General features: G+C 46.8%; 2 protein-coding genes across 5 annotated transcripts; one reads left to right on the forward strand and one right to left on the reverse strand.

Annotated features, from left to right (window-relative positions):
• Window positions 1-197: 197 nt before the first annotated feature.
• On the reverse strand, window positions 198-12,589 carry rcan1b (regulator of calcineurin 1b). Of its 2 annotated transcripts, none has more exons than XM_071330016.1 (4): window positions 12,080-12,589; window positions 2,644-2,817; window positions 2,023-2,182; window positions 198-1,840 (listed from the first exon to the last, which is right to left on the reverse strand). In XM_071330016.1, exons 1-4 carry the CDS (start codon window positions 12,200-12,202, stop codon window positions 1,650-1,652), a joined length of 648 nt encoding a protein of 215 aa, XP_071186117.1. In that variant the 5' UTR covers window positions 12,203-12,589; the 3' UTR covers window positions 198-1,649. The 2 variants fall into 2 exon arrangements, with proteins under 2 accessions (XP_071186117.1, XP_071186120.1); XM_071330019.1 differs by lacking the exon at window positions 12,080-12,589 and adding an exon at window positions 4,099-4,744.
• LOC139532441 (chloride intracellular channel protein 4) lies at window positions 11,796-25,554 on the forward strand. Of its 3 annotated transcripts, none has more exons than XM_071330015.1 (6): window positions 11,796-11,935; window positions 23,047-23,156; window positions 23,333-23,458; window positions 23,555-23,661; window positions 23,853-24,034; window positions 24,547-25,554. In XM_071330015.1, the coding sequence occupies exons 2-6, from the start codon at window positions 23,101-23,103 to the stop codon at window positions 24,706-24,708; spliced, it is 633 nt and encodes a 210-aa protein (XP_071186116.1). In that variant the 5' UTR covers window positions 11,796-11,935; window positions 23,047-23,100; the 3' UTR covers window positions 24,709-25,554. The 3 variants fall into 3 exon arrangements, with proteins under 3 accessions (XP_071186116.1, XP_071186114.1, XP_071186115.1); XM_071330013.1 differs by lacking the exon at window positions 11,796-11,935 and adding an exon at window positions 13,601-17,445; XM_071330014.1 differs by lacking the exon at window positions 11,796-11,935 and adding an exon at window positions 21,126-21,366.
• Window positions 25,555-25,793: the final 239 nt, after the last annotated feature.

The raw sequence follows: 25,793 nt of genomic DNA on the forward strand, positions 1-25,793 counted from the left end.
GCATTTCACTGAACTTTTGTGCCTGTGAAAACTTGTAACGGTGATAGTTTGAAAGGGTGCACATCCAACTGTCACCATAGGGAGGCAGCAAAGTGCCACCAAATGGCCAGAATGTGAAGTGGCTCCAGACAGTACTTGCCTACGTTGAACATTTGATGAAAATAAACCACATAATTAAAACAAACCACAACTTCGCATGACTTTAGCGGTGAAGTCTTTATTACATGATAACTCACTAGATTATTATTCAAAGTATAATGAATCTCAATAGTTGAGTACAAAAGTAGCTAAATGACTAATGCAACTCCAAACCGCTGGGGTGAATAACATTCCAGATGTGCTGTGATGGCGCATGCATTAAACATTTCACAGTGCATCTACACAAGCCTCCCACTACAACCTATGAAACCCCCCTCTGACAGCAGCGCACACAACCAACCCTCCTACAGTAACTGCAGTTCAGAACCCGAATGGCCCCCAGTCGGCCCCAAAATAGCAGTGTAAGTCAAGTGAGACAAGCCATACTGGCCAGGAAGATGTGCAGCAAAAATGTACAGTAAGCTATGAAGACCCATGCAGGCGGTCATCCCTGCCCCGTGTGATCAGAGTGATATGGCAGCCAGTTCTGTCAATCAAAGAAGGGAGCTTGTATTAACATACATTAACATATCTCAATGCTATGGAAGCAGATGAGTCATTATTGGAGACATATTATTGAACAAGTACCTTTCATAGAATTCACTCCTTGACAGGTTCATTTGCTAAGAACGTAACTCTGAAGTGTTCTGTTTACAAATGTTAGGCCTGGAGTCAAGACCATTAGGCATTAGAATATTCATGAATAATAATTAGGTCTATTGTGATGTCATCAAATAGAATGTAATTTGTACTCCTCGATGAGTGAAACATTGTAAATCGCTGAGCTGGTGATGCCAGCATTCCACAGGAGGTTGGCGGCACCTTAATTGGGACTGCCTCGTGGTAATGACTGGAGCGCAATAGGTGGAATGGTATCAAATACATCAAACACATAGTTTGACGCCATTCCATTCGCGCAGTTTCAGCCATTATTATGAGCCGGCCTCCACTGCAGCATGCGCACACATCTTATAGACAAGAAAATGATGGATCCAGTACACAGTATGAAATGAGTCTATAGACAGGGTTTGTTACGGGGTCCTGAATTACAAGTCACAATGAATCCAAAGAAAGTTGATCCCCCGGTGTCTCTCTAGAGAAGACTACAACATCTCTCTCACACTACCATGCCTGACCACGAACATATACAACGGTTCCAAAGCAAATGAGGAAGTAAAACATTTTTTTTACAGCAAAAATATTCAAAACATCCCTTGCTCTTTATTCTCTATCTACTTCTCTTTTTCTCAAGTGTCTAATATTGTTCCAAATGGAGGACAAAAGAGAAATTAAATGTGAAATGATAAGAGATGAATGTCTCTCGCTCTCTTTTCCTCTCTCTCTCTCTCCATGAAAAGGCAGGGCTTTGAGAGGCGACTCCCCCTAGTGTTAGAGAGGATGTATTACATGTCCCAACAGCATCCTCCCAGGGCCAGGTTGTCATTGACTTCTGAGAGGCAGATGTGGGAGACATGCTTTGTGGATGTTAGAGCGCCCCCTCTCTCTTCCGCTCACTGCATGACGCCGGGGGTGATGTCCGGACGCCGTGTCTGGATGATTTTGGGGCGAGGGGGGCGGTTGCTGCTGCTGGTGCTTCCTTCTGTGTCGTCTTCGCCCCCCGAGCTGTCCTGCTCGTTCTCACACACGTGGACCACTACGCTGGGGGTGGTGGGGGTGCCGGTGTGCAGCTCGTACTTCTCACCTAATTTAGAGTTGGAGAGAGGACTGTGAACACTGTAGGACTGGCCACAATCGAACTGACGGCAATACAAAGGACAGCTACTGTAATTCCATCACATTGAATAAAAATGTATTCTAATTTTAACGAATTCTAATTTTAGGTTCCCATCCTCATTGTAGTAAGTGTGTGTGTGTGTGTTGTACCTGGCCCTAGTTTGGAGATGGCACAGAGAAGGTCGTAGTTGATGACGGGCACGGCGTCCGGGGCCTGCTGCCACCCCACCGGTGGCGAAGCTGGGGGGGAGATCAGGAACTGTTTGTCTGGTTTAGGGGGCTCCAGGCGGGGACTACCTATGAGGACGGACTGCAGGGCAAACGGTGGGGGGAAGGGGAAAAGCGAGACACAAGAGGCTCAATGTAGACCAATGGAATCAATCAGTGCCAACACTGCTGCTAGCTAAACCAAAGTGATGAACACGTTTTTTTATAATTTGTTTACCTTTATTTAACTAGGCAAGTCCGTTAAGAACAAATTCTTATTTACAATGACGGCCTACTTGTAAAGTCCCCCGGCCAAACCCTCCTCTAACCCAGACAACGCTGGGCCAATTGTGCGCCGCCCTATGGGACCCCAGATCACGGCGATACAGCCCAGGATCGAACCCGGGTCTATAGTGACGCCTTTAGCGCTGTGATGCAGTGCCTTAGACCGTTGCGCCACTCGGGAGCTATTATTTGTAATGCATAGCATATTTCCACTACCAAAAGATCCAAGTTACTGAAAGTATGGGGGCATTGGGTGATGTACAGAAGTCGTGTCTCTACCTGTGCGAAGTAGAGGCGCATCTCTTTGCCGTTGAAGTCGCTCTTGTGGAGTCGGAGCCGCGCCTCAGCGGCGGCCAGTGCATCGCTGAAGTTGATTCTCACACGCCGGAAACTCTTAAAGAACTGGAAGTTTACGTCCGGGTCGAAGGAGCGGAACAGAGACTCAAAACTGGCCTATAGGAGGAGAGAGAGAAAAGAGAGGGCGAGAGAGAAGGTACAGTACAAGTGAGTTGGATAGTGATGTTGCCACACAGCATTAGTAATGGGATGACATAATACATTATCGTCTGTTTACCCAGAAATAGGCTATGTTTCTCAAAACTGCTCAGTCACCATGATCCCACAGATAATAATAGTCTAACAAACATTAACTACAGTTATGGGACTGTGGCCTGGGAGAGAACCAGCAATGGGAGAGAAGTAAAAAAAAAAAAAAGAGCCTAAAACCAAGGGGCTCCCGAGTGGCTCAGCGGTCTAAGGCACTGCATCGCAATGCTTGAGACGTCACTACAGCCCCGTGTCTGATCCCAGGCTGTTCCGCAGCCGGCCGCGACTGGGAGACCCATCAGGCGGCGCACAATTGGCCCGGCGTCGCCCGGGTTAAGGGAGGGTTTGGCCGGGCCGAGATGTCCTTGTCCCATCGCGCTTTAGTGACTCCTGTGGCGGGCCGGGCGCATGCACACTGACACGGTCGCTAGTTGTACAGTGTTTCCTCCGACACATCGGTGCGGCTGGCTTCCGGGTTAAGTGGGCATTGTGTCAAGAAGCAGTGCGGCTTGGTTGGGTCGTGTTTCGGAGGAAGCACGGCTCTCGACCTTCGCCTCTCCTGAGTCAGTACAGGAGTTGCAGCGATGGGACAATTGGATACCACGAAATTGGGGAGAAAAAGGGGTAAAAAATAAAAACCCAAGACCAGTCCAGGCACAATGACAATAAAACCAAACCCTATAAAGGCAAATTTGTCAAGTGTATGAAGACTTGTACTGTAAGTACCTTTCCTGAAAACACTGTCACCAACCTCGTTTCATATCTGCAGTCTTTCAGGCCTAACGTTACCCGCCCCCGCCCTTCTAAAAATAGCTGCTGCAAAATGCTTGACTAAACTGTCCCCTTAAAATGAGGAACACTGCCTGGTTGTCATGGCAACGCTGCTCAACTTGTGTGCGTGCCTGGCCTTGGTGAGCGCCGGGGTCCGTCGCTAAAGAAAGACCCAGTGTGACAGCGGTCTGATTGGAGCTCAGCTCAGACAATGAGGACCGCTGCATCTCATTGGTCTAAAGCAGTTTGGAACGATTAGTTCAGTGAGAATGGATCACAAGCTGCAGCCAAGCACAGATCTAGGAACAGATTACTTAACCATTACAACCACTAAGAAATGGACCTCAAAGGCTACAGAATCTGACCTTAGATCAGTTTTAGGAGACAGATCAGAGGCGACATATAAAGCCTTCTTACCCGGGACTCAGGCCTGTCAAACACTTCCTGGTTGGTCACCGAGGCAACCAGGCAGAAGGCGTTACACTTGGTGGTCTTGAGGTGCATGATGGGAAGGGCAGGGAGGCAGAGGCCTTTCCACCTGATAATGCGGGAGGTCAGAGTTTGTGAGGAGGGGCCGGGATGAAGATGACAGGTGTGGGGGGGTTGCGCCGCCTTCCCCAGCGTGAGGGTTGAGGGAGATCTCGTTCCCACAACAACAAAAAATAAAAATATTTTTCCCGTTTCCCTTACTTCCTCCTCTTCTATTCCCCTCTTCAAATTCCCCTTTTCTCTTCTCTATCTCTCTCTGTTTGTACAGTCCACACCCCACTAAGAGAGCTGCAAAAGACTGCAGTCCTGGCCAAATGAAGAACCCCCAAAAAATGTCCAGTGATGTCCAAGCCGGAACCAGTTAGTTACTGAGCAGCTAGACCAGATCCAGAGTTAGCAACGTTAGCGATAGCTCTCACCCTTGGCAGTGAGGTCTGTAGGACAGACAGGCAGCTACACGACAGCTGAAAACAGTCCTCCGTCTAGGCTATAGAACATTCCAACACTAAGGCCAGCATTTGTAAAAGTCTCATATAATACATCCTTCTTTCTGTCTGTCTGGTCTCTAGCTCTCTCTGCCTCTGCAGCCACTTATATGAGAGTCACAACTACTGACGTACACCACAGCCCCTCCCTCTCTCTCTTTTCTTCCTTCGTTCCATGGTTCATTCACTCCCAGCCAACCCTCTGACACAGGGGGTGTGTCCTTCCTTTCTTCCCTCTCTCCTTCACTCAGACATGGTCCCTCCCTCTCTCCTTTGCTGACTAATTAGAGAGGCAGTGAGACAGAGAGAGACAGACAGAGAGACAGAGGACTGGAAAATAACAAAATCAACCCTTAGCAGACTGAAGTGTTAATCTCTTCCCTCTTCTCTTGTTCTCTCACTCACACACACACACACAAAACACAAAACATATGACAAATCTGTTGCTTAGTTGTGAATGGAAAATATGTGCAAATCAGAAACTGGGTCCATGACTCTGACACAATAAAACCACACACACACACTGAATCAGCTTATCGAGGCACTTGACTCTGGCCTGCTGAGCGTCAGTCGTGGAAAACACAGGTCATTCTCGGTATAAATACGCCCGAGAGCTTCACTACAGAGAGACACAGACGAGAGAGAGAGAGAGAAAGAGAGAGAGAGAGAGAGAGAGAGAAAGAAAGAGAAAGAGAGAGAGAGAGAGAGAGAGAGAGAGAGAGAGAAAGAAAGAGAGAGAGAGAGAGAGAGAGAGAGAGAGAGAGAGAGAGAGAGAAAGAGAAAGAGAGAGAGAGAGAGAGAGAGAGAGAGAGAGAAAGAGAGAAAGAGAGAAAGAGAGAGAGAGAGAGAGAGAGAGAGAGAGATGGACTAAAAGAGAGAGGTGGCAGAAGCACAGAGTACATGAGAGAAAGGGAGAGACAGCCTGAAAAACAGAGGTCTGTGTGGAGAGTAAGGGAAGGAGAGAGATGAAGGAGAACTGGTCCTTATGGAAAGTACGCAGCTGGAGGCTTGATAACACAGAAGCTTTTATGAGAGTGGTATTAATAGCACTGAGGTGCTGTGAGAGGAAAAGTGTATGAGAGAGAGACTAAAGTAAAGGCTCAGCATGTGTGTCTATAATGTATGTGCTAAATGTAGTATACACTTGTTTGTGTGTTAGTAGTGAAGTGACAATCTGTGTGTGTGTGTGTGTGTCTTAGAAAGCAAATGTTCCAGTGAGGGAATGGAAAATAGGAATATGAAACCAAAACAGAGAGGACGGAAAAAATGGCTGAGAGCCTGCCGCGCCCCCACATTGAGTGTTATGCAAAGTGGCTCTGAAAGAGATAGTGTGGGTGTGTGAGAGACTAACTAACAGGGTAGGACAAAGGCCTGGAGATGGTTAACACACATGTACACCGTCACACACACACACATACACACACACACACACACACACACACACACACACACACACACACACACACACACACACACACACACACACACACACACACACACACACACACACACACACGGTGGGACAGAGGTCTGGAGATGGTTAACAACAACAAACACAAACACTCACATTAAACCTCAGCTGCTCTGCAGGGAGGAAGACACATGTTTCCATACAACACCCACAAACTTTAAAACTAGCCTACACATCCATTTTCTCAAGACTACACCCACAGGCCTACATGCAAGTTAACAGTATAGAGGTATTGTGTCTGGACCCTCGACTGACACTTTTTGACAACACTACTTGTATTCTGCATGCAGAGATCCTCAACTCTGGTCTGAGATGTCGTCTCCAGCTGCTGCTACATGAAAGGTAGTGAGTAACAAATCATACTAGCCGTTTGCCAGTCGGCTAGAAGACAGAACCTAGAACAGCAGAGTGTGACCTCAGACAGTGACAGGTGGAACCTCAGAACTGGTTGTATATTCTAGAACACTCCACCATTGTCTGATCTGAGTAGAAACAGCAGGAAAGACCAAAGTGTCACTGATAGTTATGAAGAGCACCAGAAAGCAGACAGCACAGACGCATGCACACCTTTACATCAAAGACTAGACAACAAAGAGATTCTGTCCCCCCAGCACATCGTAGAGAGAGACAAGTGCACAGAGGTTGTACTCAGGCAGAGTACTTAAAGGTGCAATATGCAGAAATCTATCCACCATTTCCTGGTTGCTAAAATTCTAAATTGATCGCCTAATTTCAGTTTGTGACAAAACAAGTGTAGAGAATCATTGTACCATCTAAACCGCTGTGAAATATATTTTCTATAACCAGAAATATTGTATTTTCAGCTGTTTGAAGCTGGTGCACAAAAGTAAAAGCCACAAAAACAAAACTTAAGAACGGGAAGAATAGAAATAGTACACATAGAACAGATATACCGCTTCTTAGACTTGCATTCAATGAGAATGGCAGATCTATAACTCACATTTATATGTGAATTTGGTCGAATTGACCAAAAGAGTTACATCATGTAGCTTTAAGCCTACCAGCTGCAGTCTAGTACTAGTGTGCAAGAACACACACACTACCTGCTCTGTTCTCTCTCCAGGCCTGAGGCTTTGTGAATCAAATATCTCTACCACGCAAATCCTTCAGTGAGTACAGTAAGACAGTACAGGTCACAGTTTCCATTAGGTAACCTCTGTTGGTGTCACGTGTGTGGCCAGTCCCTGGTGGTGACCTGTATTAAAACTACCTGTTGTAATAATGTGTGACCCTTACTGCAGGAGGGAAGCCATTTTGATTTGGACAGGACAGTTGATCTGATTAAGGGCATGGATGGGTCTTAAAACTAGATGGATATCTGAATAGGATGGAAACATTGTGTGTCTTTGTCAAACATTCCTAAAGGAGAACACAGTGTTGATGCACACAGCGGAATATTCCATCACATGATCTCTCAGCTGACTCAAAGCTCCTTAAAGGACGTGACCCTGTGAAAAGAAAAACACTTTTATTCCAAACAGTCAAGTTTTTATGACCTTTACCCTGTTTCACTTCCTTCTAAGCCCAATTGATTATTCAATCATTGATCTGTGTGTGTGTGAGTGAGTGAGTGAGTGAGTGAGTGAGTGAGTGAGTGAGTGAGAGAGAGTTGGAGTATGTGTGGCTTGACCAGCTGTTCTGGTTTGAGCACCTGTCTCACTGTTTCTGCCCCCTCCCTTCCATGGAAGAGGCCATCAGTAGGTAAATATATTTCAGCTGAATCCGACACTACTCACCAATGTCACCACACCAGCTAGACCTCCATGTTAAACAAACAATGTGTAAATTCCATACAGCATTGACTTCTGTTTGCCGTTTCTCACAACAGTACTGTTTGTATGGCCCATAGTAGTCTGTAGTAGACCCATGGTGAGTTGACACTTAGTTCTCATAAACAAAAGCAACAGTGTGTGGTAGTGCTGACCCCAATTAGTTGACTGGTTGATGGTCGCCCGCGGCCAAGTTATTTTCTCCTTTGTTTGGAGCGCTCCTGTCAATGTTGAGTAAGGACGCGCACCTGATTATGCACTGAAGTAGGCCTATATGCTACCTGGCCTATGTGCAAATGTAGGCATATAAATGTGCCCATTTGGGGATCTGATTGTATTTCTGATTGGCTTAACGCACCACCACTAATGAGCTGTGGAGCTTCTCAAATAATGTTTACTTCACCTAAAACAGAAAGCAAACAAAGACTGTTTTTACATCCATTGAGAATTACAATAGTTTCTCAATATACACTACCGGTCAAAAGTTTTAGAACACCTACTCATTCAAGGGTTTTTCTTTATTTTTACTATTTTCTACATTGTAGAATAATTGTGAAGACATCAAAACTATGAAATAACATATATAGAATCATATAGTAAACAAAAAAGTGTTAAACAAATCTATTTTATATTTGAGATTCTTCAAATATCCACCCTTTGCCTTGATGACAGTTTTGCACACTCTTGGCATTCTCTCAACCAGCTTCATGAGGTAGTCACCTGGAATGCATTTCAATTAACAAGTGTGTCTTCTTAAAAGTACATTTGTGGAATTTCTTTCTTTCTTAATGCATTTGAGCCAATCAGTTGTGACAAGGTAGGGTGGGTATACAGAAGATAGCCCTATTTGGTAAAAGACCAAGTCCATATTATAGCAAGAACAGCTCAAATAAGCAAAGAGAAACGACAGTCCATCATTACTTTAAGACAAAGTTCAGTCAATACGGAACATTTCAAGAACTTTTAAAGTTTCTTCAAGTGCAGTCGCAAAAACCATCAGTCGCTATGATGAAACTGTCTTTCATGAGGACCACCACAGGAAAGGAAGACCCATAGTTACCTCTGCTGCAAAGGATAAGTTCATTAGAGTTACCAGCCTCAGAAATTGCAGCCCAAATAAATGCTTCATTTTAATTTTACCTTTATTTAACTAGGCAAGTCAGTTAAGAACAAATTCTTATTTTCAATGACGGCCTAGGAACGGTGGGTGAACGGATTTTTACCTTGTCAGCTCGGGGATTCGATCTTGCAGCGTTGGTTACTAGTCCAACGCTGGTCAACTAACAGACACATCTCAACTTCAACTGTTCAGAGGAGACCTGTGTGAATCAGGCCTTCGTGGTCGAATTGCTGCAAAGAAACCACTACTAAAGGACACCAATAAGAAGATGAGACTTGTTTGGGCCAAGAAACATGAGCAATAGACATTAGACCGGTGGAAATGTGTCCTTTGGTCTGGAGTCCAAATTGGAGATTTTGGGTTCCAACCGCCAGGGTGCTTTGCTGGTAACACTGTCTGTGATTTATTTAGGAATTCAAGGCACACTTAACCAGCATGGCTACCACAGCATTCTGCAGCGATACGCCATCCCATCTGGTTTGGGCTTAGTAGAACTATAATTTGTTTTTCAACAGAACAATGACCCAATACACCTCCAGGCTGTGTAAGGGCTATTTTACCAAGAAGGAGAGTGATGGAGTGCTGCATCAGATGACCTGGCCTCCATAATCACCTGACCTCAACCCAATTGAGATGGTTTGGGATGAGTCGGACCGCAGAGTGAAGGAAATGCAGCCAACAAGTGCTCAGCATATGTGAGAACTTCAAGACTGTTGGAAAAGTATTCCAGCTGAAGCTGGTTGAGAGAATGCCAAGAGTTTGCAAAGCTGTCATCAAGGCAATGGGTGGCTATTTTGATTTGGTTACTACATGATTCCATATGTGTTATTTCATAGTTTTGATGTCTTCACTATTACTCTACAATGTAGAAAATAGTAAAAATAAAGAAAAACCCTTGAATGAGTAGGTGTTCTAAAACTTTTGACCGGCAGTGTATTTGAAAAATCTTTACAGCTCTCTCCCTTTCGATAACAACTCAGTGTGAAAGGGAAAAATGTCATGCTCTTATCCAATGGAAACTTCATAAAATAGACCTACCTGATTACTTATTATCCATTGCGCAAATAGCCTACAGCTGTGTCTGTCCTGAGCTCACTGGCACTTATACAATGTTGCAAGTTTGCTAGTGTGAGCTGGGCCAGACCCAAGTTAATAGTTAATACAATGTTTCAAGTTCGTTGCAGACAGGACATGGGTAGCCAATGTGATTTATAAGATTTTTATTTTATCAGGATATTTTCTACCTGCAGGCTGCAATGTTTTTATTTGTTGGCTTTATGTAGGCTATTTTTACATAGTTGCAATGGCAATAGAAGTTGCATTTTAAGTTTGTATAATTTGTATTTAGATTTGGATAGAATTTTGATTAACCACATGACAATGATTTTGAGATACGAAGATGTTATTCTAAATTAAACTGTTCCATGAAAAAGTACATTTGAAAACCACAACTAGCACGCAAATCAGTAGAAATTGTAAGATAAATTGGCATTGCTCATGAGAAAGGTTGTGGACTCCTTGTATTACCAGCAACTTCAGGAGGATGGTTGGGTCAGGTTAAGGTTTTTTCTTCTGGTTATCTTGATCTCTGGCTCCCTCTTGAGTCATCTGCGTCTTATTTCATCAAACAGTGAGCTTAAAGCATCAGACAAGCTCAATGCATATAGTTGACTTTATTAAAACAAGTAGAGTGTGTCTATATGGAAAAATAAGTTTAAAAATTCCGATCACTCAATTTTTTTCGTGTTTTTTCCCCCCTCGATATATAGACACCCTATTTGTTTTAATAAAATCAACTATATTCAGAACGGACGACTTTCGGTCAACCAATATAAATGTTTTTATCGGGACAGCCCTAGTGTGTGGATTTATTCTATTTGCTTTAAACAAATTGCAAGGCATAGGGCCTAGTCTTTGGATGTGGGAATACTACGTAGAACAAAGTCTCTAATTTCTCCCCTTTTCAACCTCACCTCTTCCTGCTTATGACTGCTGTCCTTCCTGTCAGCTCCAATGGAAACTCTCTCTGAATCAAAGACTAGCCTACACAGAGCGGAAGAATGTTGTGTACACTGAAAAATACATTAGTCAGATTTCCAACACAAAAACTCAGCCCCTGTGACACATTCACCTGACCTCAGGAAGGCTAGATGTTATCCCAGACTGAGATAATGGGAGTGTGTACCAGATATGCATTTTACTAAAGATACCAATCTTTGTTTTATGATTTAGGCTATATCCTCAAAGTCCAGAAACGGTTTTGACTGAATAGGGCCCCTGCTTGCCAATTCTCTCCCTGCTGTTGTTCAGGAGGATCTCCTGAATGACATCTGGCCTAGTTAGAGCACACACACACTTTCCATTGTTCTGATTACAGCGTGTTATCACATAGTCTACTTCCAGTGGCCTTCATTTGACTGACAAAGAGGTCACAGCCTCCTCAGCCAAAACCCCTGACAAGAGATCGGTGAGAGGAGCAGAGATGACTAGACATGTTTGTGCCATATCACTTTCACTTATTGGCTAGCTAAGTGGTCATGAAGGAAAGAAGACAAGGAAAGGAAGGAGTAAAATAAACACTCTTAGGACCTCTGCCTGTGTGCATCTGTCCTTGGCTAAGCTCTGAGATTCTGGCCCAGTTAGGACAGAATCTCAGTTTTTCCAAGCTTCCTGTATTCTGGTCTTGTTATGGGGGAAAATCTAGTAATGTTCTTGCTGATGGAACTGTTCCAACCCCTATGGAATCAGGCAGGGGATGGAAGGGAACCATTTCAATGTGTGTGATGAGGGTGTGAGTGGTGGATTGGAACTACACAACTAGGAGCCTAAGACTCATCTTTAGAAAGACGCCAATTCTTTGGAGGAGTGGAATGTAATACTATCTTTGGATTGAACATGAGTAAGTACGTATGTGTACACACACACACACACACACACACACACACACACACACAGGTTTAAGTTGTTTAGTAGGGAACCATTGTAATGTATTGCAAACTCGCTTTGGTTGAATGCTTTGATCCACCATAACACACATCCTTACCTTCAGAGTTTGGTCATTGAAAACATCTTCAGTTACTTTGCATGCGATAAGGGCGTTGGGTAGGTCGGTAAACTGCACATTGACCGTTGCCTCAGCACCATCGCTCTTCTCTGATTTCTGCATCTTGCGGACCGTACTTGTTCTAGTCGCGCCAGGTTAGTTGTTTCAACTTGCAGTTCGGACCTAGCAGTCACTGTAGCTAAATATACTGTGGACCTACGTTAGCTTTCAGCTAGCTAGCAGAAGCGCTTAGCTACTATCTCATCGCAAGCTCCTTAGATTCGTCATTAATTAATGAGCAAAAGTTCAATAACTAATGTAGCTATGTTGTTTTATGGCGAAATATTTCTCAGTAAATTACATTCAAAATGCATATTACACTAAAAACTGAAAGTACTGGTATAGAGCTGGTGGCCCATGGAATAAAGGATATGACGTCAAGGGGACGAAAAACAGCTGATGCGATTTTCCGGTTTAGAACTGTCGCAACGCAGCTTCACTGATCACTGCAATTCGGGATTGTCCAAGAGATTACATGATAACGAGTTTGACTCATGCAGTCTGTTTTAGATCAGTGATGTCTACGCAGCGCTTTACCCCATTGCAAATTACTGGAACGCTCTGAAGGTGATGGCACATTAGCTGTCACTGTCAGTGTTGAGTTTTAGGACACTGTCATTTTGCCCTGAACTGTTCGTTGCAAATGCCATACTTATGTCTACTGAAGTGAAGTCTATTTATTTATATGTAATATGTAAATGACCTGCTATTTTATCATATTTAATACCATTATAGACAAAGCAATACTGCCCTCTAACGTTGAAAAACGTAAGGCCTACAGTCAGTAGTGATGATTTGACTCTTCTTTATTTGAAGAGTATGATGGAAGCATCATCAATATGTTTAGATCGAAGAATGGAATTAAAAAGATAAATAATTACTAAGGTTATTCATCCTTTTGTACCAGAATTCTCTTGTGTGAATAATTACATTTGGTCAACAATGCAATCCTTTACCTCCCAATGCCTCTGCCTGTAGGTCTACCTCTGACTGTCAGACAGTGGTTTTATAGGTCTACTCTGCCTAAAGCCTGAAAGAGGATAAGGGATTGTACTAGGACAACTGTGGTTTACTGAAAAGCTAACTCAGGGCATCCTCACTGACCTCAGCAGAGGCTTAGCCTATGAGTTATGTTAGGAGAACTTGAAAACTGAAAAGGGGTCAGAGGGAGGGTTAAAGATGGTTTGGGGTTGAGGAAAGTGTGGCTAGGCATGGTTGTGGGGTATAGGCTCTGGTGCTGGGCTGGGCTGGGGGGATATAGGCTCTGGGCGGATTTAAATGAGGCAGGCTGGTCATGTGGGGATCAACTTCTGAAACTCAGCCTAATCCTTTGGAGAAGGAGGGAGAGGGAGAGAGAGAGACAGAGAGAGAGAGAGAGGAAGAGATTGTACTTTGACCAACTGTACACAGGCACTAATTACAGATTGGAGCCCCAGGCAGCGACAACTAGAAGCTGTGCGTGCGTCTGTGGAACCTACAAACACACACTTATCCAACTTTCTCAAACTTGGCTTGAACTCCTGGACACATACTCGTTGGAACCTTGAACACACTCCTTCCCAGTGTGTGTTGGTCTTCCAGTAACCATGGCTCAGTCTGAAGCTAGTGGCCTCAGCCCGGACCTCTCCAATGGAGCCATCATCCACAGCCCTATAGGAACCTGTACCAACCCGGACAGACAGAGACAACGAGATGAAGAGGAGGAGGAGGAGGAGGATATAGAACTAGCCGAGGAGGTGTTAGAACTGGGGGAGGAGGTGGGCGAGGACATGGAGTACATTGGGATGGCAGGTGCAGCTGATCATTTCGAAGTGACGATGCAAGCTAGCGAGAGCGGAGGAAAGGAGGGAGAGGAGAGGGAGAGGGGGATTGAAGAGGAGGTTGGTTTACAGGAAAAGAGAGAGGGAGATAAAGGGGAGGGGGAGCTGACTGTGCCAGTTGTTGTAATTGAAGAGGAGCAGGAGAAATCTGTAGAGGCTGTTGAAGAAGAGAAGTTTGCTGAGAGAGAGGAGTCAGCAGGGGCGGACAAAGAGAGAGAAATAGAGGAGAGAGAACCTCCTCTCCGCCCACCACCCCGTAGTTTACCTGAAACTGAGTCCATTAATGATGAGGTAGAGAGGAAAGCCTTGGAGACATCTCCAGAGGCAGAAAAGGCACAAATCATTTTGTCTGTTGATGAGACAGAGAAGACAGAGGACAATGTCGGTTTGATGACAACAGAACCACCAGTCCCGTCTACTAAGGATGAGGTGGATAGTAAAGAAGAGCTGTGTACAGAGAGTCGAAAGCCAGAAACCACATCCACTACAGATGAGTTAACGAAGGACGCAGAGATGCCCATCAGCCAGGTGACTAATGATGATGGCATGGCGAGAGTGAGTGATGAAAGCGGGAGTCAAGTGACTGAGGACTGTCAAACTGTGTCCACTAGTGATGAGGTCAGAGAGACACGGCAGGAGGGAGGACAGGAAGAGGAGCCTAAACATCAGCCAGCCAATGACAATGAAGGAGAGAGCGAGGAAAGTAACAATAAATTGGCAAAAAATCGACAGGTTTCACAAGAAGAGAGGGATGAGAACCAGCAGGGAAGTGAGAAGAGTACAGAGAAAAAAGAGGAGGAGGTTAAAAGCCCTGTTACAGAGGAACAGGGAGAGACAACTAAAGCAGTTTTAGAGAAAAAAGAGGAGGGGCATCAAGCGACAGAGCACCAGCCCCCGTTGTTCGTTACCAAGGAGTTCATAGAGCTTGGAGTCATCAAGAGTCAGGCAACCACGGCTCAACAGCCACAGGATGTTGTCACTCCACCTGTTGAGGTAGAGGGAGGGAGCAAGAGCAAGGCACAGCCACTGATACAGCCCAATGAGAGTCAGGAGGGTGAGAACAGCTCTAAAGAGGAGGGAGGTTTACAACAGACAGAACAGCAGCTACAGGTGGAAAAGGGTGACAGTGATAGGGCAGTGAAGGGAGGTGGTGGGGAGAGGGAAGAGCCGCAACAGGTTGGGGATAATGCGGTGGTGGGGATGGACACAGAAGGCAGCAAAGTAGAGGAGGAGCAAAAGAAGGAGGATAATGTAGACATAGCAGAGGAAGAGAGAAGAGGTGGCGGTATGGAGGAACAGACGGAAAAGGCTTTGGAGCCTGATAATGCTGCCAGAGAAGAGGGGGAAGAGAAAGAAGACAAAGTTGCAGCTCAGCCACAGGTACAGATACTCAAGGGTTCAGCAGGAGCTACACAGGAGGACGATGACAAGGATTTAGAGCATGTCGAGGAGGCTTTCGAGCTTGAGGATGGAGGAGACATGGAGAAAGAACAGCCAGGAGAGGTCATTCTGGATGAGCCCGGAGCTGCAGAGGTGGGAGGTGCTGAAGAGATGGATAATCCGGTCCCGGTCTCAGAGATAGGGACGGGAGGAGCTGAGGGAGGGGTTGAGTTGGAGGAACAGCCAGTGACAAACATTGACGATAAACGAGACTCACAATCAGAGGGAGCGATTGAGATGGCGGAAGAGCCAGAAGATCTCATTGAGGATGAGTCTAAATCTGCATTAGAGGGAGGCAGCAAGAGAGTAGAACAGCCAGTGCCTGCCACTAAGGATGAGCCAGTAAAGTTTGGGAAGGAATACACAGCGAAGGAAAGAAGGAAAGAGAAGAAAGAAGAGGTGGAGCTAGGGGTCAAAGGTCGCAAAGCCAGGATAGAGAATGGGTTCCCTGGAACAGAGGAGGTGAAACGACAACTGCTGAATGAGATGCTGCTATCTCCCACAAGGCTGAGACAAGGAGAAATGAAAGAGGAGGCGACAGTAAAAAGAGATAGGGTGACACCCCGCAGAGGGAGCAACGACTGGATCAAGAAGGAGGCTCCAGAAGAGGTGCAGACCCGCAGAGGGAGCAACGACTGGAACAAGAAGGAGGCTCCAGAAGAGGTGCAGACCCGCAGAGGGAGCAATGACTGGAACAAGAAGGCGGCCCCAGAGGAGGCACAGACCCGCAGAGGGAGCAACGACTGGAACAAGAAGGCGGCCCCAGAGGAGGCGCAGACCCGCAGAGGGAGCTACGACTGGAACAAGAAGGCGGCCCTAGAGGAGGCGCAGACCCGCAGAGGGAGCAACGACTGGAACAAGAAGGCGGCCCCAGAGGAGGCGCAGACCCGCAGAGGGAGCAACGACTGGAACAAGAAGGCGGCCCCAGAGGAGGCGCAGACCCGCAGAGGGAGCAACGACTGGAACAAGAAGGCGGCCCCAGAGGAGGCGCAGACCCGCAGAGGGAGCATTGACTGGAACAAGAAGGCGGCCCCAGAGGAGGCGCAGACCCGCAGAGGGAGCAACGACTGGAACAAGAAGGCGGCCCTAGAGGAGGCGCAGACCCGCAGAGGGAGCAATGACTGGAACAAGAAGGCGGCCCCAGAGGAGGCGCAGACCCGCAGAGGGAGCAACGACTGGAACAAGAAGGCAGCCCCAGAGGAGGCGCAGACCCGCAGAGGGAGCAACGACTGGAACAAGAAGGCGGCCCCAGAGGAGGCGCAGACCCGCAGAGGGAGCAACGACTGGAACAAGAAAGCGGTCACAGAGGAGGCGCAGACCCGCAGAGGGAGCAATGACTGGAACAAGAAAGCGGCCACAGAGGAGGTGCAGACCCGCAGAGGGAGCAACGACTGGAACAAGAAGGCGGCCCCAGAGGAGGCGCAGACCCGCAGAGGGAGCAACAACTGGAACAAGAAAGCGGCCCCAGAGGAGGTGCAGACCTGCAGAAGGAGCGATGACTGGATCAAGAAGGCCCCAGAGGAGGTGCAGACCTGCAGAAGGAGCGATGACTGGATCAAGAAGGCCCCAGAGGAGGCACAGACCCCCGAGAGGAGGGAGGACTGGATTAAGAAGTTGTCTCCAGAGGAGGCGCAGACCCGCAGAAGGAGCGACGACTGGATCAAGAAGGAGGCCCCAGAGGAGGCGCACACCCCTGAGCGGAAGGAGGACGGGATTAAGAAGTTGTCCCCAGAGGAAGCGCAGACCCCCGGGAGGAGGGAGGACTGGATAAAGGAGCTGAAGTCGGTGCTCAAAGAGGAGGTACTTTCCCCGAAGAGGAGAGAGGAGCAGGTGAAGAAAAAGAAGAAGAAGGTGGTGGTCATGGACGAGGTGCCCACGTTTATGCACCAGAGGACAGAGGTGAAGATAGAGGTGAAGAAAGAGAAGGAGGCGCAGGGGGAGGAGAAGACGCCAAAGAAGTCTGTGAGGCTGCAGAGCCCAACTCCTCACGGGGAAGACAGCGACAGTCCGGACCCCCAGGAGTACGAGATCTCCCTCTATGTCAAGGTACAGTAGCACCAAGGGTTAATTATGGGTTGCAGATAGACATGTGATGAATAAAGCTGACACAATTCCCTTTTTTAGACGACAAGCAATCACATGTGTTCTATCTACAATAGAACTGTGTAGTGCACAGTGTATTTATATCTGAAAGTTCTGTTATGTTGCATCTTCCTGAACAGACCCCAGTGCTCCCTGGTCCTGTAGAGCTACAGGCTGTATCGATCAGCTGATTACCTGAATCAGGTGTGTTACCCTGCACATCCTGTGGGTGCTCAGGACCAGGACTGAAGAACACTGAGGGGTGTGGTCTAAGATGTGCAGATCTCTCTGCCATTGTCTCCGTGTATTGGCAACTCCACTTGTGGCAGGATATAGTTTAGCATGTGTTTAAAGTCAAGTGTAGCTTCTATTCAGGTAACGGCTACAAGATGTATCTGTACACATGTCACAACCCACCCCTTCTCTTCCTTCTTTCTCTCTCTCTATCTGCCTCCCTCTCTCATCTGGTAATCAAATCAGTGTTTCGGAATCCTCGAGAATTATCTACTTAGCTCGTAATGGAACTTTCCTGTCATCCTGTTCTATAGATTACACATGGGGCTACATGTAGCGTGCTAGCTAGCATCATAGGAAAACCCATGCCAGCCACTAGCCCTAGCCCACCTTTTAGCTTATCTTAGCTACTTAGTGGCTAATTATATTAGTGTCTGGTCTCTGGTCATGTTCAGTTGGTCATAAAGGCTAGCTCAGACACTGTCCGGTCAAAGCCCCAGACATTGTTCTGTTGTTGTGGCCTATTCTCCTCTGGCTGGTTTAAAGTAATGCGATTTGACAACTTGAAATGGCCGCCTGTCGGGAGTCGTTGAGAGGGAGAGGCCGTTGTTGTTATCATTAGCCTACTTTCTGTGGCCTGTTCTTCTTTACCACCGAGTGTAGCGACATGGCAACATACAATGATACTGGCTTCGCTTCAGATCTGGGCCTGGAAAATATACTGTTGAGTAGTTAGCAGGTAACTTAATTTACGTCGTAATAAAACACTGTTTGGCCCTGCAGGTCAGAGGTGGTGTAGTAAGGAAAGAAGAGGGTCTGTGTGTCTGGCCAGTAAAGTATTAGCCTGCTGGACTTTATTCAAAAACACACCGCCATTTTGAAAATCTGTTGCTAAGGAAACATCAAGCATACTTACGGTTTGGGTGTGAGGCATGTTGTGTAATATTCCCTGTGTTATGATTGCATGTGAGGTGTTTTGTTGGGGTTGTGTGTGATTGTGTTGGCATGTGGGAGTCATGTCGCTGGGTTGCCTGTGATCCCACTGTGATCTCCTTATCTCATCCCATTAAGAGAGTGATATCCTACTGTAATTCTACCCCTCTTTAGCTGATTGCACACACACACACGCACAGACGCACACACGCACACACACACGCACACACACAGCTACATGGAGACAGACACACACACAGTCTTGCCGGCCCCATTGTCCCATGCGTGCGTGTGTGTGAGGGGTATTCTAGTAGTGTTGTGGTGCAAAATGGCTGCCGTAGCATCACCTGTGGCCCACTATCAATGTAAAGTGCTTTGAGAACTAGGTGGAGAGCACTACATTGAGGCACTACATCATTACGCTCCATTCTAGCCGCGACTGTATTGCTTTGAGCCATGCATTTCTGATCAGTTGTCTATAAAAAAAAACTGTATTAAAAAGTTACCTGACATGGTACCTCCTTTGGCTCAATTGGTTGGAGTGTGGCTCTCTATAGCAACCCCAGGGTTGTGGATTTGACTCCCACATGTGCTACATAATATGTGTGCTAACCGTCAGTCGCCTAGATAAAACCTCATGCTAAAAATGGTCATATTGCTATGGCGTTGTAGGTCTGGAGGGCTGCATGCCATGGGCCCAGGACGTGACCAACACAACAAAGGCACATTCCAGTGTTTGATGAAGGTGCCCTGGCGCCCAGCTGAAGGATTAAGCCTGGAGGAAAATGTCCTAATATCCTGGCCTATTCTCCCGGGGCGCCTGCTCACATAATACAATAGACGCCTTTGTCTTGCTCTTGGTGTGAGAGCAACTGTAGATATGCTCCATGCTGTAGGTATGCTCCATGGCCAAGGTCAGGGGAGGCAGGAGGCAGGAGCAAGCTCCAACTGTGGCTTTCACCGGAGTTAGAGACTCAAGGAAAACATGGAGGAAATTATTTTTGCATTCTCTCTCTCCCTCCTCTCTCTGTCTCTCTCTCTGTCTCTCTCTCTGTCTCTCTCTCTCTCTCTCTCTCTCTCTCTCTCTCTCTCTCTCTCTCTCTCTCTCTCTCTCTCTCTCTCTCTCTCTCTCTCTCTCTCTCCCCTCCACTCCACTCTCTCTCTTTCTCTCTCTCCCCTTCTCGCCCCTCTCTCTCTCTCTCTCTATCTCTATCTCTCTCTTTCTCTCTCCCTCTCTCCTTCTCGCCCCTCTCTCTCCCCTTCTCTCTCCCCTTCTCTCTCTCTCTCTCTCTCTCTCTCTCTCTCTCTCTCTCTCTCTCTCTCTCTCTCTCTCTCTCTCTCTTTCTCTCTGACAATAAGCTGATTATCAGGCCTGCTGGTATGGAGCTGACTGGGGACAAGAGGGGGTGACAGGGCCCACTCTGCCCACACACATGCAGATATTTGCTTTATTGGTCCGCTGTTGTTGTCATTATGGTAACAAAGTCACACAGCACACTTGAATGGTCACCTATTGCCATGAGCTTTGGGGTCAGAGTTGAAGTGTGATGAGTCGGAGTTGGTTGGGTTTGTAATGATCTCAGTAGAAATATACATGATCAAACAATCCTCTTTATGTTGTTGACAACTTTCTACCCAATGAGGTACTTCTATGATATGCATGCACAGTTTGGTTGGTTGCCTACGAGGAGTACGTTTTCAGTGTGTGCATCAATGTGTGTGTGTGTGTGTGTGTGTGTGTGTGTGTGTGTGTGTGTGTGTGTGTGTGTGTGTGTGTGTGTGTGTGTGTGTGTGTGTGTGTGTGTGTGTGTGTGTGTGTGTGTGTGTGTGTGTGTGTGCGTGTGTGTGTGCGTGTGCGTGTGTGCGTGTATGAGAAACACATTGCCCTTTTCCATCAGGGTCAGAACAGGCCTGAGGATTCCATCAACTCCCACACACTGACCCCAGAACAGACCTCACACTGTTCCGCCAGCCTACACTGACACCATACCCACAGACTCTGGGTCAGTCAGTTGGGGCCTATTGTTGCTGTTGTTTGAGGATTGATAAAAACGTATCCTGGTGCACCAAAAGAGGCTGAGTTTCTGCACTGTAGGTTATTAGGGCAGTGAATGAGATACTTTTACTGGAATCATAAACTGAAACTTTTGCATCAGGAAGAAATTATTGTAGAGGGGCACATGGACCTGATTACGTATCTAAACAAGTTTGTACGCTGTTCTCTGTTTGGCATGGGCTATTATTAATTCATTGCGTCAGTACCTGGAGCTGAATTCAACACATCAGAACTACAATCTATCAAAGTAAACGAAAGACGCCTCACCAGACAGGGAAAACACCCAAACAGTGTGTCTATTATGCTAGCTGTGTGTGGCTAACAAAGAGGGAGTGTGCTGTGCAAAACGCCTCACTGTCCTGCTCTGCATATCTAAACCCACCTCCCCTTGATCTTACCACCCCAATCATGGACACCCACAGCTACAGAACCCTCAGACCCGGTCCGGTCTCAGTCAGCCCAGACAGAGACAGTAATTTTCACGAGTTTCGCTGACAGAACCTGACTGATTGGAGGCAGATTGATTTAAGGATCGGGTTGTGTCTTTGGACCTCTAGGTTATGAGTCTATAAACTGATACCTTGACTTGTGTTGTCACAATGGCCTGGTTTGACATAGCAGCCAAAAAGCTGGGGTTCCCAACTATCGAGCTGTTTGTCAAAGTAAGAGTTGAGCTTGAAGTATGGAGGAATTTGATGCTGCTGGTGCTGTTGTTGTTGCTGGTGTTGGTGCTGTTGTTGTTGCTGGTGTTGGTGCTGTTGTTGTTGCTGGTGTTGGTGCTGTTGTTGTTGCTGGTGTTGGTGCTGTTGTTGTTGCTGGTGGTGGTGCTGTTGTTGTTGCTGGTGGTGGTGATGTTGTTGTTGTGTTGGTGCTGTTGTTGTTGCTGGTGGTGGTGATGTTGTTGTTGCTGGTGTTGGTGCTGTTGTTGTTGCTGGTGGTGGTGCTGTTGTTGTTGCTGGTGTTGGTGCTGTTGTTGTTGCTGGTGTTGGTGCTGTTGTTGTTGCTGGTGTTGGTGCTGTTGTTGGTGGTGGTGGTGCTGTTGTTGTTGCTGTTGTTGTTGCTGCTGCTGGTGCTGCTGGTGATGGTACTGTTGTTGCTGGTGCTGGTGGTGGTACTGTTGGTGGTACTGGTGTTGCTGATGCTGGTGGTGGTACTGTTGTTGCTGCTTCTGGTGGTGGTACAGTTGTTGTTGCTGCTGGTGGTGCTGTTGTTGCTGCTGCTGGTGATGGTGCTGTTGTTGTTGCTGCTGGTGATGGTACAGTTGTTGTTGCTGCTGGTGGTGGTACTGTTGTTGCTGCTTCTGGTGGTGGTACAGTTGTTGTTGCTGCTGGTGGTGCTGTTGTTGCTGCTGCTGGTGATGGTGCTGTTGTTGTTGCTGCTGGTGATGGTACTGTTGTTGTTGCTGCTGGTGGTGCTGTTGTTGTTGCCGCTGGTGGTGGTACTGTTGTTGTTGCTGCTGGTGGTGGTACAGTTGTTGTTGCTGCTGGTGGTGGTACTGTTGTTGTTGTTGCTGCTGGTGGTGCTGTTGTTGTTGTTGCTGCTGGTGGTGCTGTTGTTGTTGTTGCTGCTGGTGGTGGTACTGTTGTTGTTGCTGCTGGTGGTGGTACTGTTGTTGTTGCTGGTGGTGGTACTGTTGTTGTTGCTGCTGGTGGTGGTACTGTTGTTGTTGCTGCTGGTGGTGGTACTGTTGTTGTTGCTGTTGGTGGTACTGTTGTTGCTGCTGCTGGTGGTGGTACTGTTGTTGCTGCTGCTGGTGGTGGTACTGTTGTTGTTGCTGGTGGTGGTACTGTTGTTGTTGCTGCTGGTGGTGATACTGTTGTTGTTGCTGGTGGTGGTACTGTTGTTGCTGGTGCTGGTAGTGGTACTGTTGTTGCTGGTGCTGGTTCTGGTGCTGTTGTTGCTGCTGCTGCTGGTGGTACTGTTGTTGCTGCTGCTGCTAGTGTTGTTGTTGCTGCTGGTGGTGCTGTTGTTGCTGCTGCTGCTGGTGGTGCTGTTGTTGTTGCTGCTGGTGGTGCTGTTGTTGCTGCTGGTGGTGGTGGTGCTGTTTTTGTTGCTGCTGCTGGTGGTGCTGCTGCTGGTGGTGCTGCTGGTGGTGGTGCTGTTGTTGTTGCTGGTGCTGGTGCTCCTGGTGGTGCTAGTGTTGTTGATCATCTCTCAGGTTTGTTGAGGACCTTTAGTGGCAAGAGATCGTCAGGGCCGATTCAACGTGTTGTGGCAGTGTGTTTTACCAGACAGGGAATAATGACCAGGGCATTTGTGATTGGGGCCTGTTGTATGTACTGTATGTATTTGAACTGTGTGTGTATGAGTTGGACTGAACCTTTTGTGTGTCTCCTACTTAGGCTGGCAGTGATGGTGAGAGCATCGGGAACTGTCCGTTCTCCCAGCGCCTCTTCATGATCCTGTGGCTGAAGGGAGTTATCTTCAACGTCACCACAGTCGACCTCAAAAGGTATGGATCATTCCATCGGCCGATACATCTATCAATCAATCAATTGTGTTCTATATCAAGATCAACTGGATTTGACATACTTTCTAAAGACATTCAGCCTTTAATGCTGGATGATGTTTATGTGGGTTCCCTGACACAGGAGCCCTGTAAGAGCCTTGTAATAATGTGTTACCCAGGAAACCGGCGGACCTGCAGGACCTGGCCCCGGGGACCAACCCTCCGTTCGTCACATTTAACGGGGAGGTGAAGGTCGACGTCAACAAGATAGAAGAGTTCCTTGAGGAAAAACTCACGCCACCACGGTACACACCCACCACTTCCTGTCTATTGCCTGTCAATCAAACGACCACTTCCTGGATTCAACTGACCAATCCTGATGTCTGATATATCTTTCTCAGGTACCCCAAGTTGGCGACTAAACACCCAGAGTCAAACACCGCAGGTATAGATGTGTTCTCCAAGTTCTCTGCCTACATCAAGAACCCCCGCAAAGATACCAACGACGGTAAGGCTTGTGTTTGTGTGTGTGATTGTGTGTGCGTGCCTGCATCTGTATGTGTACTGCGTGTGTGTACTGTGTGTTTGTACTGTAGCCTGTGTGTCTCTGACTGTGATTACAATGTTTCTGTGTGTGCATCTCTGTCTGTCTGTGTTCACTCACCGTATACCGTGTGTGTGTGTGTGGGGGGGGTGTAGGCCTGGAGAAGGCCCTGTTGAAGTCTCTGAGGCGGCTGGATGAATTCCTGAGGACCCCCCTGCCGGAGGAGATTGATGCCAACAGCACAGAAGACCCTCAGGAGTCCACACGCTGCTTCCTGGATGGACCTGACCTCACACTGGCAGACTGCAACCTGCTGCCCAAACTACACATTATAAAGGTACTGCTGCCCAGACTACACATTATAAAGGTACTGCCGCCCAGACTACACATTATAAAGGTACTGCCGCCCAGACTACACATTATAAAGGTACTGCTGCCCAGACTACACATTATAAAGGTACTGCTGCCCAGACTACACATTATAAAGGTACTGCTGCCCAGACTACACATTATAAAGGTACTGCTGCCCAGACTACACATTATAAAGGTACTGCCGCCCAGACTACACATTATAAAGGTACTGCTGCCCAGACTACACATTATAAAGGTACTGCCGCCAAGACTACACATTATAAAGGTACTAATACCAATAATACCCACCTTGCTGCCTAGACTACACATTATAAAGGAACTACTTTAATGACTAATATCCTCTAAATTCTCACATCAACACTGACCTCTATCACTGATCCATATGAGTTGTGATTTGTTTCTCTCAAAGTGATTCCCATGTTTAGGCTACTTCCTGGTCTGTTTCATGACATCACCTGTGTCTTGGTCCTGTCCCAGGTGGTGGCCAGGAAGTACCGTGGCTTTGAGATCCCGGCGGAGATGGTGGGGGTGTGGCGCTATCTGAACCACGCCTACAAGAGGGAAGAGTTTACTAACACCTGTCCTGTTGAGCGCGAAATCGAATTTGCCTACATAGATGTGGCCAAACGAATCAAATAGCGAGAGGGGGAGGAGGGAGAGACTGAGAAGGCCCAATCCCAAATTGTGTGTGTGTGTGCGTGTGTGTGTCTTTGTGCACTCACAGGTTGGGTTGCGCGGCACTCATATGTAGTGTCACGGCTGCTGTGAATGAAAGACCACTAGACAGAGAGGTCTGCATCCATTTCACATCCAGTCCTTTTGGCCAAAGCCCTCTGCGGTGCACTATAATACAGGTATATGGTGTCATTGAAGACGCAGACACTGTTAGAAACCTAGAGTACGAACACTAACAGCGTATAGTACTACCTACTAATACTGCAACATTGTAAAACTATCCTAAAGCAGCCATAAGCATTCATTAGAGTGTTATAACCTCTGTGTCTTAGAGGTATAGCAGAGCACAGGTAGACACGCCATACTTATATGAATATGCAACACTTTGGCCTTGACCACAGTATTAACCTATATCTAAAAATTAACATACATATACTTTATAAATTCACTTTTCATTCGTTTCTCCCCCGTCTTATTTTGGCTATCTATGGGTGAATAATAATCAATAGTAAAAAGCTTTTTGATGTCAAGGTCTGACTTTTCTATTTGTACGTTTTGTAAAAGCAAATCTGCTTTAATACCATTTATATCGAATTCTATTGACCATAACATGATTGTGGGTGGGGCTTTCTGTTGAGAAGCTCACCTGTTTGGGCCTTCCTGAACATGCAGGTTGAATCGGAAGCCATTTTGATTGTGGCGGAAGTGTGTACTGTATCTCTCTATGCACCAAACAAATACTGAGACAACCCTGTGTACTCGCCTTATAATCCTCACCAGAGGAGACTTTATTAAACTGATTTCAGAACAGTGATTTGTCTTTGATATTTTTGTCACCTTGCTTTGTGTCTCTTTTGATGTATGACAACTTCTGACAGACTTTTGAATATGGGGTGAACTTTCCCTTTAAACCTCAACCCAGTCACCCACAGTCACCAAGGCAACGGTACAACTGACTCTTCTGTGGAACCCGAAACTTAAAAGCCCTATTATCAACTAGCGTAGTTTACAGTGCCACCATGGGTTACCATGGGGACATCCTCTCCAGG

This window comes from Salvelinus alpinus, chromosome 10, assembly GCF_045679555.1.
Source record: "Salvelinus alpinus chromosome 10, SLU_Salpinus.1, whole genome shotgun sequence".
Taxonomy (NCBI): domain Eukaryota; kingdom Metazoa; phylum Chordata; class Actinopteri; order Salmoniformes; family Salmonidae; genus Salvelinus; species Salvelinus alpinus.